The sequence below is a fragment of the Vulpes vulpes genome, chromosome 13 (assembly GCF_048418805.1).
Source record: "Vulpes vulpes isolate BD-2025 chromosome 13, VulVul3, whole genome shotgun sequence".
Classification (NCBI taxonomy): domain Eukaryota; kingdom Metazoa; phylum Chordata; class Mammalia; order Carnivora; family Canidae; genus Vulpes; species Vulpes vulpes.
In genome coordinates this window covers 126,978,961-126,992,462 of record NC_132792.1, presented here as the reverse complement: position 1 = coordinate 126,992,462, position 13,502 = coordinate 126,978,961, and the positions used below count along the sequence as shown (strand labels likewise).

At 39.8% G+C, this 13,502-nt stretch overlaps 1 protein-coding gene across 12 annotated transcripts in view; it reads right to left on the bottom strand.

The window, feature by feature from the left end:
• Nucleotides 1-13,502, bottom strand: part of PLD5 (phospholipase D family member 5) — a 407,776-nt gene that overhangs the window by 19,950 nt on the left and 374,324 nt on the right. For all 12 annotated transcript variants that reach the window (XM_072732872.1, XM_072732871.1, XM_072732876.1 and 9 more), the window contains one exon: nt 1,602-1,770. In XM_072732872.1, the coding sequence (XP_072588973.1) occupies nt 1,602-1,770 (169 nt within the window). The remainder of the gene's footprint in view (nt 1-1,601; nt 1,771-13,502) is intronic.

Below are 13,502 nucleotides of genomic sequence, written 5' to 3'. Positions count from 1 at the left end.
GACAGGGAAGGGAGAGACAGAAGGTGCAAAGGGGGGAAAGGAGGAGGAAGGAGGGAAAGGGAGGCAGAGGCAGAAGCATATGGGCAAGGAAGCATAATTAGTCAAGTTTGGGAATTATGTAAAACAAAATCTTTGGCTGTGGTTACTGGTAAATTGAAATGACTAGAAGCAAATAAATCAGAAGCTTACTAAGTTTTTGAGAAAGTTGCATTGCCAGAGGAACCATGAGCTGGGACCAAAAACTCTTAACACTTCATACTAAGAACAACCTTAGAATCCGGGGTATGAGGACTTCACTATACCTGCCCGGAAGGATTTTACAATTGCCTGGACCAGTGACTGCTGTGACTGTCCCCATCTCCCTTTTCTGAATGGGAGTTTATACCGTATTTCTGTTCCTGTTATATGGGGAGGAGATAACTTCAATCTGGGCTTTGGATTTCATGGGAAATTGCTGTTTTGTTTTTAGTTTCTGTTTATTAACTATGGGGTGACACATCCAGATTTGCTGTCCAGAAATGCATAACACTTAGAGGTCCAGAAATTTGCATCGTGCAGTACCTGTGGGGGATGAGGGTTCTCTGTGTGGGTGCCCAGAATTGCAGACTGATGATCCACAAAGTTGTTGTTTTGTCTTTTTGGGAGCACAGCTGCCTTTCTGATTGCACTAATGCCACCCCTGTCATTAGGTGTGGCCAGGTGAGTGACATCTGAGCAGCATAATAAAGGCTAAAGGAATGTTCACTCCAGGTTCACCCCATAAATGCCTCCTGGGCAGTCCTCCAGTCTCTCTCTCCTCCTGATTGGCCTTGAGAAACGGAGGCTTGGGACTATCTCGGAAGCTATGTCTCAGGTTGATGGTGGTGCCGCTGTCATTCTGGGTACTTAAATACTGCATGAAGTACAGATCCATCACTTAGAAGGGTGCCTAGCATACAGGAGGGTCTCAGGGTACATTTCCTGAACGATTGCTGTGGAGGTTGGAAAAGGTACCTAATGGACTGGTAGGCATTAGTCAGAAAAGGCATGGAGGAGAAGAGTGTTGTAGGTAGAGGAAACAGCATGTACAAAGGCCCACAGAGGACAAAGAGGGCATCACATGTGAGGACCTGAGGAGAATCAAAGATTGGCTAAGGAATTACCACACTAATACCCAGTCCCAATCTTGCCTCCCTCAAAGTATATGGATTAGCATGTGGCCCAAGGGACCTGAAGCAAGTACAGTAGCCCAGGCTGGGGTGTCTTTGGGGCTGGGGGATTCTGTGCAGGTTCAGGTGCCACTGCTCTGTTGGTCACAGGCTTAGAAATAGGAATGGCAGGTGAATGAGGCAGTTCAAGTGGAGAGGACCCAACAGGCAGTGTGTGAAAACAGGGCATGGCTGGGACGGCACCAGGAAATGTGGGTTCCAGGCTCCTTTTCTTGTGTGCTTCTCTTTAAAAATTACTTATTTTACTTTTGAAATATTTTCTCACAATCAGAGGTTGTTAGCCTGGTTCTTAAGTGCCAGTTTACTTGAATGCATGGGTTTATAGCTTTCACAGATGAGCAGAGGAAATCAGCCCCTTTTATTTAATAATTCTTAAGTCAACATCATACTTACAACTTTCAAACTGCAGTTGGCTATTTCAGTGCAAATAGCTTTAAGAGATGAAATAAAGTTAAATGTAAGGGGGTCAGTTTCCTTCCAGAAGCTTATAAGGAGTCGCACTTTAACACTTCGCAAAACTAATGCTTCTCTTATTTTCCCATCCAAGTCTGGCCAGTAAGTCCTGTAGAAATAATAGTCGTGTGGATAAAAAGAAAGAAAATAAGTTAGTTCGGGGAAAGAGATTTACTAGGCTACAAAGAACATTTATATTAACCTGATCATTACTTTGTTCTGTAATACAGACATAACCTGATAGGATACTTGAAAAAAAATGCAGCTCTCCTGGGTTGGGCACCTACAGAGGATGCTTTCCTGGGTCCTGCCCCTGCCTAAAATGAGTTCTCCCACCACCAGGGCCTCCGAAGATGTGGACACACTGACCTCCACCACAGGCTATCCTCACCACACCGGCACCACTCCAGCTGGGCCTCAGCTCACATGGGCGCTGAGAGTCAACTTTCCAACAAAATTCCAGTTCAGAGGCTTGAGCAACCCATCAGTCCCCAAATGCTGCTAGAATCCCTCTTCTTTGGGAACTGCCCCTTAAATGAGCTTCTGCTCTAGTTATGCAAACTCCCCCTACTCTTTCTGACCAAGCACCCAGCTTCTCTGGCCCTTGGACTCCTCCATCAGGCCAACAGTTTCTCCCAGAGGCTCAGCCTCTACCCTAAATTCATAGCCAGCCTTTTGCCTTAACTAAACCTTAATTCTTCCTAAGGCCACAGCTTCTCCAGAAGTCCTACCATGTATTTTCTACCGCAATTTGCCCATTCTGTTTAGGAGGTGGGGTCAGCACCCCCAACATACACAATGTCACTTCCAGAACTGCCACTTATTTCTCTTTTAAAAAGATAAAACAATAAACATTTCCATTTTAAAGACAAGCCCCATGTCTCTCTGTCTCCCCTTAGCCCTGACATGTGCCAACCTTCTGTTTGTTCACTTGTTCAAATCTTTCCCTAATTCCAAGCCAACTCAGTTTGGACCAATAAAGTATCCAAAACCTTAGCTTGCCAGTTTCATAATCAGTAATGCCTCCAAAGTTCTCCTCTTTATATTGACCCGCCTGTGGTCCTGTAGCATCCTGTACTTTGTGTAATCTCCACTGAGTGCACTCTTCCCCTGCATGGGCCCAGCCCCATGACTGTCTCACTCTCCTGCTCCATCAGCTCTGGGTCCCCTTTTTGGTCCAGCCCAACCTCAGTGATCACCTGAAGGACAGCTGCTCTGCCCCTTTCTCTAGCTCTTGGGTCAGAGCCACACCTCCCTTGGTCTATGTCTATGGCTACCAAAGCCAAGGATGGCTGAACAAAGTAGGCTCAGCTCTGTGAAGCTGGAGCCAACACAAATGCATCTGAGCCCTCACCACTATTCACCAACCTTGTCCTTGTCCTGGGCAGTTTCACCTCCTGGACCTTTCTGTAATTACTCTAAGCTGTACCCCACTTGAGAGAAACTTGTTTCTTCCTCTATCCAAAATATAGAGCTTCTCAGTCATGGTCTTCCTCAACTTTCTACCCCCGAGAACCTCATGCATCCTTCTCCCCTTTCCTCTGGCTCAGAGAATAAGACAACCTGCTCAGGGTTAGACCTGGACCACCCTTCTCCCTAGGCTGTTTCCCTGACCCTCCGCAACTGTGTCTCACTGGTCATTCCTTCCTGAAGAGAGTTTCAACTCCCCCCTCTCTCTCTCTTCCTCTTACTTTGAGGACAAAATGTAAATCTCACTCACTCAAGAGAATCCTCCCTGACTCTGCATCACTCTGTGGCCAGTGAACAATCTCTTTTCTCTTTTGAACTAAACTATCATCTATCTATCTATCTATCTATCTATCTATCTATCTATCTATCTATCATCTATCATCTTTGAGTATAGTTGACACACAATGTACGTGAATTTCAGGTGTACAACACAGTGATTCAACATTTGCATATGGTATGCTGTTCTCAGAACAAAGGCAGCTGCCATCTGTCACCATACAACACCATTATATGATCACCAAGTATACTCCCTGCGCCACACCATTCATCCTTGTGATTTACTCATTTCATAATGGGAAGCCTGTACCTCTCTCTCCCCTTTACCGATTTTGCCCATCCTCCTGTCCCTCTCTTCTGGCAACCATCAGTTTGCTCTCTGTATTTATGGGTCTGTTTCTACTTTTTTTTTTAACATAACTTCTTGACAGTGTAATCTAGAACCTCTGACTTTACTTCATCACTCCCACTCACTCCTCAGCCTACTGCCCCCTGGCCTTCAGCCCACCGTTCTTGTGCAAATCTCCAAATCAGCAGTGATATCTCAACTGCAAAATCTAATGGACATCATTCAATTCTTATTTTACTGGCTCTGTTGATGGTTCTTTTCTTCTTGAAAACTGATTCCATTGGCTTCTACGACCCTGTGTATTTATTGATGGTCTGTCCCTTATCTCTCGAAGTGTTTCTTTATTTGTTGAATAGTCAATGTTCCCTTAAGATTCCATCACCATCCCCTGTCCTCCTCACTATACAGGCCATCTCCTTGGTGGCTTCATCTACACATTTGATTTCAACTGTCCTCTGGAATCTGAAGAGCTCCAAAATCACATTACCAGGCTAACCCTCTTCAGACTTCAATCTGGATATCTTTGTAAGATCTTTATCAATTTGGACCTTTACAAGAACCCTAAATTCACAAATATGCTTATTTCCTCATACTTTTTATGGCCTCCTCTGCCTTGTATAACGTTCATCATCTAATCACCCAAAGTAAAAACCTGGTGATCATTCTCCTTTTCATGATGTACTTGAAAAATATTATTGGAATGTACATGCTTTATTCTATCTTTTTTTTAAAGATTTTATTTATTTGAGAGACACAGAGGGAGGCAGAGACATAGGCAGAGGGAGAAGCAGGCTCCCTGCAAGGAGCCTGATGTGGGACTCGATCCTGGACCCTGGGATCATGCCTTGAGCCAAAGGCAGACACTTAGCTGCTGAGCCATCCAGGGGTCCCTCTTCTATCCTTCTGATGATACATCATTATCACTGACCTGGGCCACTGTAACAGCTCCAAATTGGTTTTTCGGCCTCTAGTCTTGTCCTTGTCAAGTACATCTTCCATGACCACCAAAGTGATCTGTCTAAAAGCATATCTCCTTTGATTAAAACATAGGGGAGGCTCCCTCGTAGTCAAGTCCTCCTGTTCCTGGTCCCTGTCTCTCCTCCAACCTGATCTCTCATCACCTTATCTTGGGCTTTGTTCCAACACTGCACTCATTACAGATCCTGGCATGTGTAATGCTATTTTTCTTCATCTGAAACTTTGTTCATACTATCCCTTTTACCTGGAAAACTTCCTTTCTTATCCTTTTTCTGAAATGCTATTCAGGTAGCATTTCCTCCAATAAGCCCCTTCTAACCTTGAAACTGCCACAGATGCTCTTTCACTGAGGACCTGTAATATTTTGCACATATATCTATTTTCCATTCACCACACTGTGTAATGATGATCTATTTTGTGTCCATTTGCCCTTCTGGATAGAATTTCTGGGACCATATGCTGCTCATACTTTAATCACTCCTGCACAATGGCCAATAAGTATTTGTTGAATGAAAACATAAATGAAAAATATTAGTAGGACATTGACTAATCAGCCTACTTTTTTCTTATTGAATAAATTTGATGTGTAAAATTGTATAAATTTAATAAGCTGTGCAGCATGGGACTTTGGTACATATTTATATTGTAATATGATTGCCAATGTACTGATATTCATCACATTACATAATTACAGTATATTTACAGTACATTAGCTCTTTCTGACCTATTTACTACTCATTACAAGTTTGTAGTCTTATTTTTTTTTTATTTATTTATGATAGTCACAGAGAGAGAGAGAGAGGCAGAAACACAGGCGGAGGAAGAAGCAGGCTCCATGCACCGGGAGCCTGATGTGGGATTCGATCCCGGGTCTCCAGGATCGCGCCCTGGGCCAAAGGCAGGCGCCAAACCGCTGCGCCACCCAGGGATCCCAGTTTGTAGTCTTAAATACCATTATGCTGATCCCTCACTCCCCAGCCCTTGGTAACCACTATTTTACTGCCTATTTTCTACAGGTTTAACTTTAGTAGGTTTCATATAGAAGTGATATTATACAGTATTTGTCTTTTTCTGTCTGACTCATTTCACTAAGCATAATATACTCAAGACCCATTCATGTTGGTGCAAATGGGAGGATATTCTCCTTTCTCATGGTTGAATGATATTCCATTGTGTATATGTACCACATCTTTTCATTTATTCTTCTGTTGATAGGCATTTATGTTGTTTCCATGTCTTGGCTATTGTGAATAGTGCTGCAATAAACATGGGAGTACATATATCTTGTCAGAAATTTGTTTTTGTTTCCTTTGATTAAATACCCAGAAGTGGAATTGCTGGATCATATAGTAGATTTATATTAATTTTGGGGGAAACTTCCCACAAACTTTTGGGAGGAACCTCCAACTTTTCCACAGTGGTTGGATCAGTTTATCTTTCTACCAACTGTATATAAGGGTTCCCTTTTCACTACATCTTCATCAGCACCTGTTGTCTCTTGGCTTCTTGATGATAGCCATTCTAAGAGGTATGAGGTGATATCATGGTTTTGATTTGCCTTTCCCTGATGATTAGTGATGTTGAACATCTTTTCATGTGTCTGCTGGCCATTTTGATGTCCTCTTTGAAGAAATGTTTAGTTCTATTTCCAGTTTTAATCACACTCTTTACTTTTTGTTGTTGTTGTTATTGAATTGATTGAATTCCTCACATATTTGGATATTAACCCTTTATCCAATATATGGTGTGAAAAAATTTTTTCCCATTCTATTTTTTTATTTTGTTAATTGTTTCTTTTGCTGTGCAAAGCCTTTTGGATTTGATATAGTCCCAGTTTGTTAATTTTTTTGTTATTATTATTTGTGCTTTTGGTGTTATGCCAAAAAAATTATTACCAAGACCATTATTGATGAGCTTCTTCCCTACCTCTTCTTTTAGGAGTTTTATGATATCAGGTCTTATCTTTAAGTCTTTAATCTATTTTGAGTTAAATTTTGTGAGTTATGTGATAGGCCCAGCTTTATTTTTCTGCATATTTGTCTCCAGTTTCTCCAGCATCATTTGTTGAAGAGACTGTCTTTTCCCCATTGGGTGTTCCTGTGCTCATGTTGAATATTAGTTGTCTGTATAGGCCAGGGTTTAGTTCTGGGCCTCCTGTTTTGTTCCATTGGTTGACGTTTCTATTTTTGTACTGTTTTTATTACTATGGCTTTGTCATATAGTTTGAAATCAGGAAGTCTGATGCTTTGAACTTTATTCTTTTTCACATGATTGTTTTAGCCGATTGGAGTCTTTTGTGGTTCCATATAAATTTTAGGATTGTTTCTTTTATTTCTGTGAAGAATGTCTTGGTATTTTGAGGGGAATTGCATTGACTCTGTAGATCACTTTCAGTAGGACCTCCATTTTAACAATATTAATTCTTCTAGTCCATGACACAGAAAGCCTTTCTATTTGTTTGTGTCTTTTTCAATTTCTTTCAGCAAACTTTGTAGTTATCACTGTATAGATCTTTCACTTCCTTAGTTAAATTTATTTCCAAGTATTTGTTGTGTTTGATGCTATTGTGAGTGAGATGATTTTCTTTCTTTTTCAGAGGCTTCATCGTTAATGCAAAGGGATGCAACAAATTTTGTATCTTGACACATTAGTGAAATTATTGATTAATTCCAACAGTTTTTTGACTGATTCTTTAGAATTTTTTTATATATAAGATCATATCATCAGAAAATAATGACAACTTTACTTCTTCCTTCCTGATGTGTATGCCTTTTATTTCTTTGTCTTGCTTGATTGCTCTGGCTATGGCTTCCAGGATTGTATTGAATAAGAGTGCTAACAGTAGGCATCCTTGCTTTTTTCCTGATCTTGGGGGAAATGCTTTCAATTTCTCTCCAGTGAGTATAATGTTAGCTCTTGGTTTGTCATATATGTCATTTATCATGCTGTGTTCTGTTTCTTCTGTACCCATGTTAAAGGTTCTCCTTTTTTTTTTTTAAACATGAAAGAGTGTTGTAGTTTGTCAAATAGTTTTTCTGTGTCTTATTGAGATGATCATGTGATTTTTACCTATTATTTTATGGATGCAATGTATTTGCATTTATTGACTTGTATATATTGCAATATCCTTGTATCCCAGGGATAAATCCCACGTGGTCATCGTGTATAATGAGTTCCTGAATTTGGCCTGCTAATATCTTCTTCTTCTTCTTCTTCTTCTTCTTTTTTTTTTTTTTTAAAGATTTTATCTATTCATGGGAGACACACACAGAAAGAGAGGCAGAGACATAGGCAGAGGGAGAAGCATGGGGAAGGATCCTTGGATCCCCGATGTGGGATTTGATCCCAGGACTCCAGGATCACACCCTGGGCCAAAGGCAGGCACTAAACCATTGAGCCACCCAGGGATCCCCCCTGCTAATATTTGCATCTATCTTCATCAGGGATATTGGTCTATAATTTTCTTTCTTGTGGTCTTATCTGGTTTTGGTAGCAAAGTAATGCTGGTCTCACAGAATGAATTTGAAAGTGTTCCTTCTGCTTGATATTTTGAACAAGTTTGGAGGAGGATTGGTGTTAATTCTTCTATAAACATTTGGTAGCATTCTCTAGTGAAGCCATCTGGTCCTGAGATTTTTTTGTGTTGGGAGTTTTTTTGATTACTGATTCAATTTCTTTACTCATAATTAGTCTGTTCCGATTTTCTAATATTTCCCAACTCAGTCTTGTATGTTTCTAGAAATGTATACATTTCTTTTAGTTTATGTAATAATTTCCTGGCATATAATTGTTCATGGTAGTCTCATAATTCTAGGTTTTTCCTGTAGTATCGTTGTAATGTCTCCTCTTTCATGGCTAATTTATTTATTTTGAGTCTTCTCTTTTTTTCCCCTTAGTCTAGCTAAAGGTGTCAATATTGTTTATATTTTCGAAGAAACAGCTCTTGGTTTCATTGATCCTTTGTATGGTATTTTTTTGGTTTTTATGTCATTTATTTCTGCTCTGATACTTGTTATTTCCTTCCTTCTGCTAACTTTGGGCTTACTTTGCTTTTCTTCCTCTAGTTCCTTGAGATGTAAAGTTAGGTTATTTAAAATCTTTCTCATTTCTCAGTATATGTGCTTATAGATTTGCTTTTGCTGCATCCCATAATATTTGATATATTGTGCTTTCAAGATATTTTTTTATTTCCCTTTTGATTTCTTTTTTGACCCAATAGAAGTGTGTTTAGTTTCTGCATATTTGTAGATCTTCTTACTTTCCTCATTGATTTCTAGTTTTATACAATTGTAGTCAGAGAAGATAGTTAGTATGATTTCAACTTTCTTAAATTCACTAAGATTTGCTTTGTGGCCTAACGTATGATTTATCCTGGAAAATGTTCCATGTGTATTTGAGAAGAATGTGTATTATGCTGCTGTTGGGTGTATGTCCTGTGTATGTTTGCTAAGCTCATTTGTTCTAAAGCTGAGTTCAACTGCAACATTTTCTTGTTGACTTTCTGTCTGTGCGATTTATCCATTACTGATGGTGAGGTACTAGAGTCCCCTATAATTACTGTATTATTGCCTATTTCTCCCGCATGATCCTTCATTAATTGCTTAATATGTCTTGATGTTTCAGTGTTGGTAGTAAGCATGTATATTTATGATTGCTCTATCTTGGTATACTGGCCTTTTTGTCATTATATAATGACCTTCTTTGTCTCTTGTGTCTTCTTTGTCTCCTGGCTTAAAGTCTATTTTGTCTGATATGGCTGTCTACCTTTGCCTTCCTTTCATTTCTGTTTGCTTGGGATATTCTCTTGCATTCCTTCACTTGGAGCCTATATGTGTCTCTAGAACTAAAGTGAGTCCCCTTGGAAGCAGCATATTTGCTTTTTTATCCAGCCAGCCAGCCATCCTGTGCCTTTTGATTGGTGAGTTCAATCCATTTTCACTGCGGGCAATTACTAATATGTAAGCATTTACTACTGGCTATTTTATCTTTTGGCTTCTGGTTATTTTGTCTTTCCATTGTTTCTTTTTTTGTCTGTTTGTCTTTATTTTTGCCAGTTGGTGGTTTTTTAGGATGACTTGCTCATTCTTTCCCCTTTTTATGTTTCATGTTCCTGCTCTAGATTCTTACCATGTAGTTACCATGGGATTTACATAAAACACCTAATCGAAAAAACAGTCTTTTTTTCTGCTCATAGCACATTACTTTTATTCACCTGTCACTCATTTACTTCCTCTCCTTTTATATTTTTGATGTCACAAATTACCTCTTTGTATGCTATGATTTCATTACCAAGTCATAGTAGTGATAGTTATTTTAGTGTTCTTTTCCTTTAACATTTAGGATATAGTTAAGAGTTTAATATACTATTCAAAAAAAGAGTCATGGTATTCTATTTTTTTAAAAGATTCTATTTATGTATTCATGAGACAGAGAGAGAGCGAGGCAGAGATACAGGCAGAGGGAGAAGCAGACTCCCTGAGGGGAGCCCAATGTGGGACTCAATTCCAGGTCCTGGGATCATGTCCTGAGATGAAGGCAGATGCTCAACCACTGAGCCACCCAGGCATCCCAAGTTATGATATTCTAATTCCAACTGCCTGTTTATCACCTTAATCAGAATTTTGTGTGTTTCCATTTTTTGTTTGTTTGTTTGTTTCAGCTTGAAGAACTCCTTTCAATATTTCTTGTAAGGCAGGTCTAATGGTGGTGAACTCCCTAGCTTTTGTTTGTCTGGGAAAGCCTTTATTTCTCCTTCGCATCTGAAACATAACTTTGCCTGAGAGTATTCTTGGCTGCCAGCCTACATTTTATTGTTCCTTCACATTTTTACTGATTTCCTTCTGATAGATGTATTTCATGTGACTGAGGAAATAAATAATGAACAACCTCAAACTGAGAACCAAATAAATAAGTGAATTGCTGAAAAAAAAACAGCACTTGATTGATGAAACAAGAAGAATTGAAATAGGGCCTCTGATTTTTTTATTGTAGATCTATTTAGCTACATATCATTATTCTGTTCACTTCCTACTTCTTTGAAAAGTAGAAGTTACTTCTAATACTATTGCTAAATGATGGTGTGTATATTTTTTTACATGATACCAACTGTTTCTACTTTGGGAGCATGTGAATTTTTCCTTTCATTTGGATGTTTAGCAGTGTGTACACTAAAAGTTAAGTTTGGACTTTGGAGTCCAAGATGACAGAGGAGTAGGAGACCTCAGTTTTGTCTGGTCCCAGGAATGCAGGTAAATGTCTATCAAATCATTCTGAACATCTGTGAACTCAACCAGAGCTCCAAGAAAAGAATAGCTGCAACTCTACAAACAGAAAAGCCTACCTCTGCAAGGTAGGAGGTGAGAAGAAGTGAATCCAAGGTGATATATGGGAAGATAGACTGAAGGGGGAGGGGGTGCCTCCATCAGCCAGTGCTGGGAAGTAATAAAGCAGCAGAGTGCAAAATCAGAACTTTTAGAAGTCTTCTCCAATGAGGGATATCCTGCCTGAAAGATGCTCAGTTGGCAAAGCAGGGTGGAATCCTACGTGGGACAGTGTGGTCTCAGGATCCTCAGGGTCATAGGAAGACCTGTGTCTCAGGGGTGCCTGAGTGGGCATTGTGGCAGGGAAGCCAGCTGCAATCAGTGAGCCCAGGAGTGGGCTCTCAGCTGGGTGTTGCCATAAACCTCCGACTGGGGCATGGTCTTGTGACTTCTCTCTGAGCAGGGGCCCAGCAAGTGGGAGAACTGCACTGGGATACCCTTTCTTCCCCCGGGAGGAGTGGTGTGGGTATACCCTGCCACAGTCTGCAGGGTTTGGAGACATGAAAGGGGGTTGCATAGAAATGCTTGGTTACAGGCTGGGTGACCAGAGAGTGCAGATGGAGACCAGGGAGACAGGAGTGAGTGCTTTACCCTGAGGGTGCATTGAGGAGTGGGGCTCCGAGCTTTCATCTCCAGGACTGAAGATTGGGAGGTAGCCTTTTCACACTCATCCTCTAAAGTGGTATGGAAAGCCTTCAGGGAACTAAAGCCACCTAGAGCAATCCAGAGTGGGTTACTCAGCCTGGCCCCCTGGCAAAGGCAGTGCAGTTTCACTCAGGGCAAAGACACCTGAGAACCAGCACAGCAGGGCCCTCCCCCAGAGGATCAGGGGGAGCATCCTGCCAAGACCAAGAGTTTAGTCTTTCAATTTTATTTTTTTCCTCTTTTCTTTTTCAAACAATTTCTTTTCAAATCTTTTTTTTTTTAATTTTTATTTATTTATGATAGTCACACAGAGAGAGAGACAGAGGCAGAGACACAGGCAGAGGGAGAAGCAGGCTCCATGCACCGGGAGCCCCACGTGGGATTCGATCCGGGGTCTCCAGGATCACGCCCTGGGCAAAAGGCAGGTGCCAAACCGCTGCGCCACCCAGGGATCCCTTTTTCAAACAATTTGTTATGTTATCACCTCTTTTTAAAAAAAATCTTTCAAAATTTTATTATTTACACTTACATTCTATCCTTTCATTGTATTTAATTTTATTTTTGCATAGTATAAGTTTTATTTCTTTACAATTTTGGGATGCAGTTTATTCTAACAGACCAAAATACACCCAGAATCCAGCGTATCACACTGTTTTTTTCACCTGTCTGATCATATTTTCTCTCGCTTTTCTTCTTCTTCTTTTTTTTTTCTTTGTTAAAGTCTTTTTAAATTTCCATCTTTACAGATACATTCTATCCTTTCAATGTAGTTAGTTTTATTTTTGTGTATATAAGCTTTTCTTTCTTTATAATTTTGGGATGTAGTTTCTTCTCACAAACAGACTAAAATACACTCAAGTTATAGTGTATTGCTTTGTTCTGTTTCCCTGTCTGTTTATACTCCTTCCTTTTGTTTTTTTTTTGCCTTTTAATTTTCATTTTTACAGTTACATTCTATCCTTTCAATGTATCTAATTTTATTTTTGTACCTTTATAAGTTTTTCTTTCTTTACAATTTTGGGATCTAGTTTTCTAACAAACAGACCAAAATGCACACATGATCCAGTGTATTGCTTTGTTCTGTTCACCTGTATGATTATATTCACTCTCTCTTTTTAGTTTTAATTTTTTTTTCAGCTTTGGGTCTCTTCTGATTTGTCTAGTATATATTTCTCTGGGGTTGTTGTTGCCATTTTAGTATTTTGTTCTTTTGTTCATCTGTTCTTCTCTGGACAGAATGACAAGATGGAAAAACTCACCTCATAAAAGAGAACAAGAGGCGGTACTGACTGCCAGGGACCTAATAAGTATGGATATAAGTAAGATGTTAGAACTAGAGTTCTGAATAATGATTATAAAGATGGGTTTGAAAAAAAGGCATATAAGACACTAGAGAACCCCTTTCTCGAGAAATAAAAGAACTGAAATCTAATCAAGATGAAATAAAAGGGATGCCTGGGTGGCTCAACAGTTGAGCATCTGCCTTTGGCCCAGGGTGTGATCCTGGAGTCCCGGGATTGAGTCTCACGTTGGGCTTCCTGCATGTGTCTCCCTCTGCCTGTGTCTCTGCTTCTCTCTCTCTGTCTCTGTTTCTCATGAGTAAATAAATAAAATATTTTTTTAAGTCTGTTAAGATGAAATAAAAAAGGCTATTAATGAGATGCAATAAAAAAATGGAGGCTCTAACTTTTAGGATAAAGGAGGCAGAAGAGAGAATTAGTGATATAGAAGTCAAAATGATGGATAAAAAAGACACTGAGCAAGAGATAAACTACTACTGGGTCACCAGGGGAGAACTGGAGA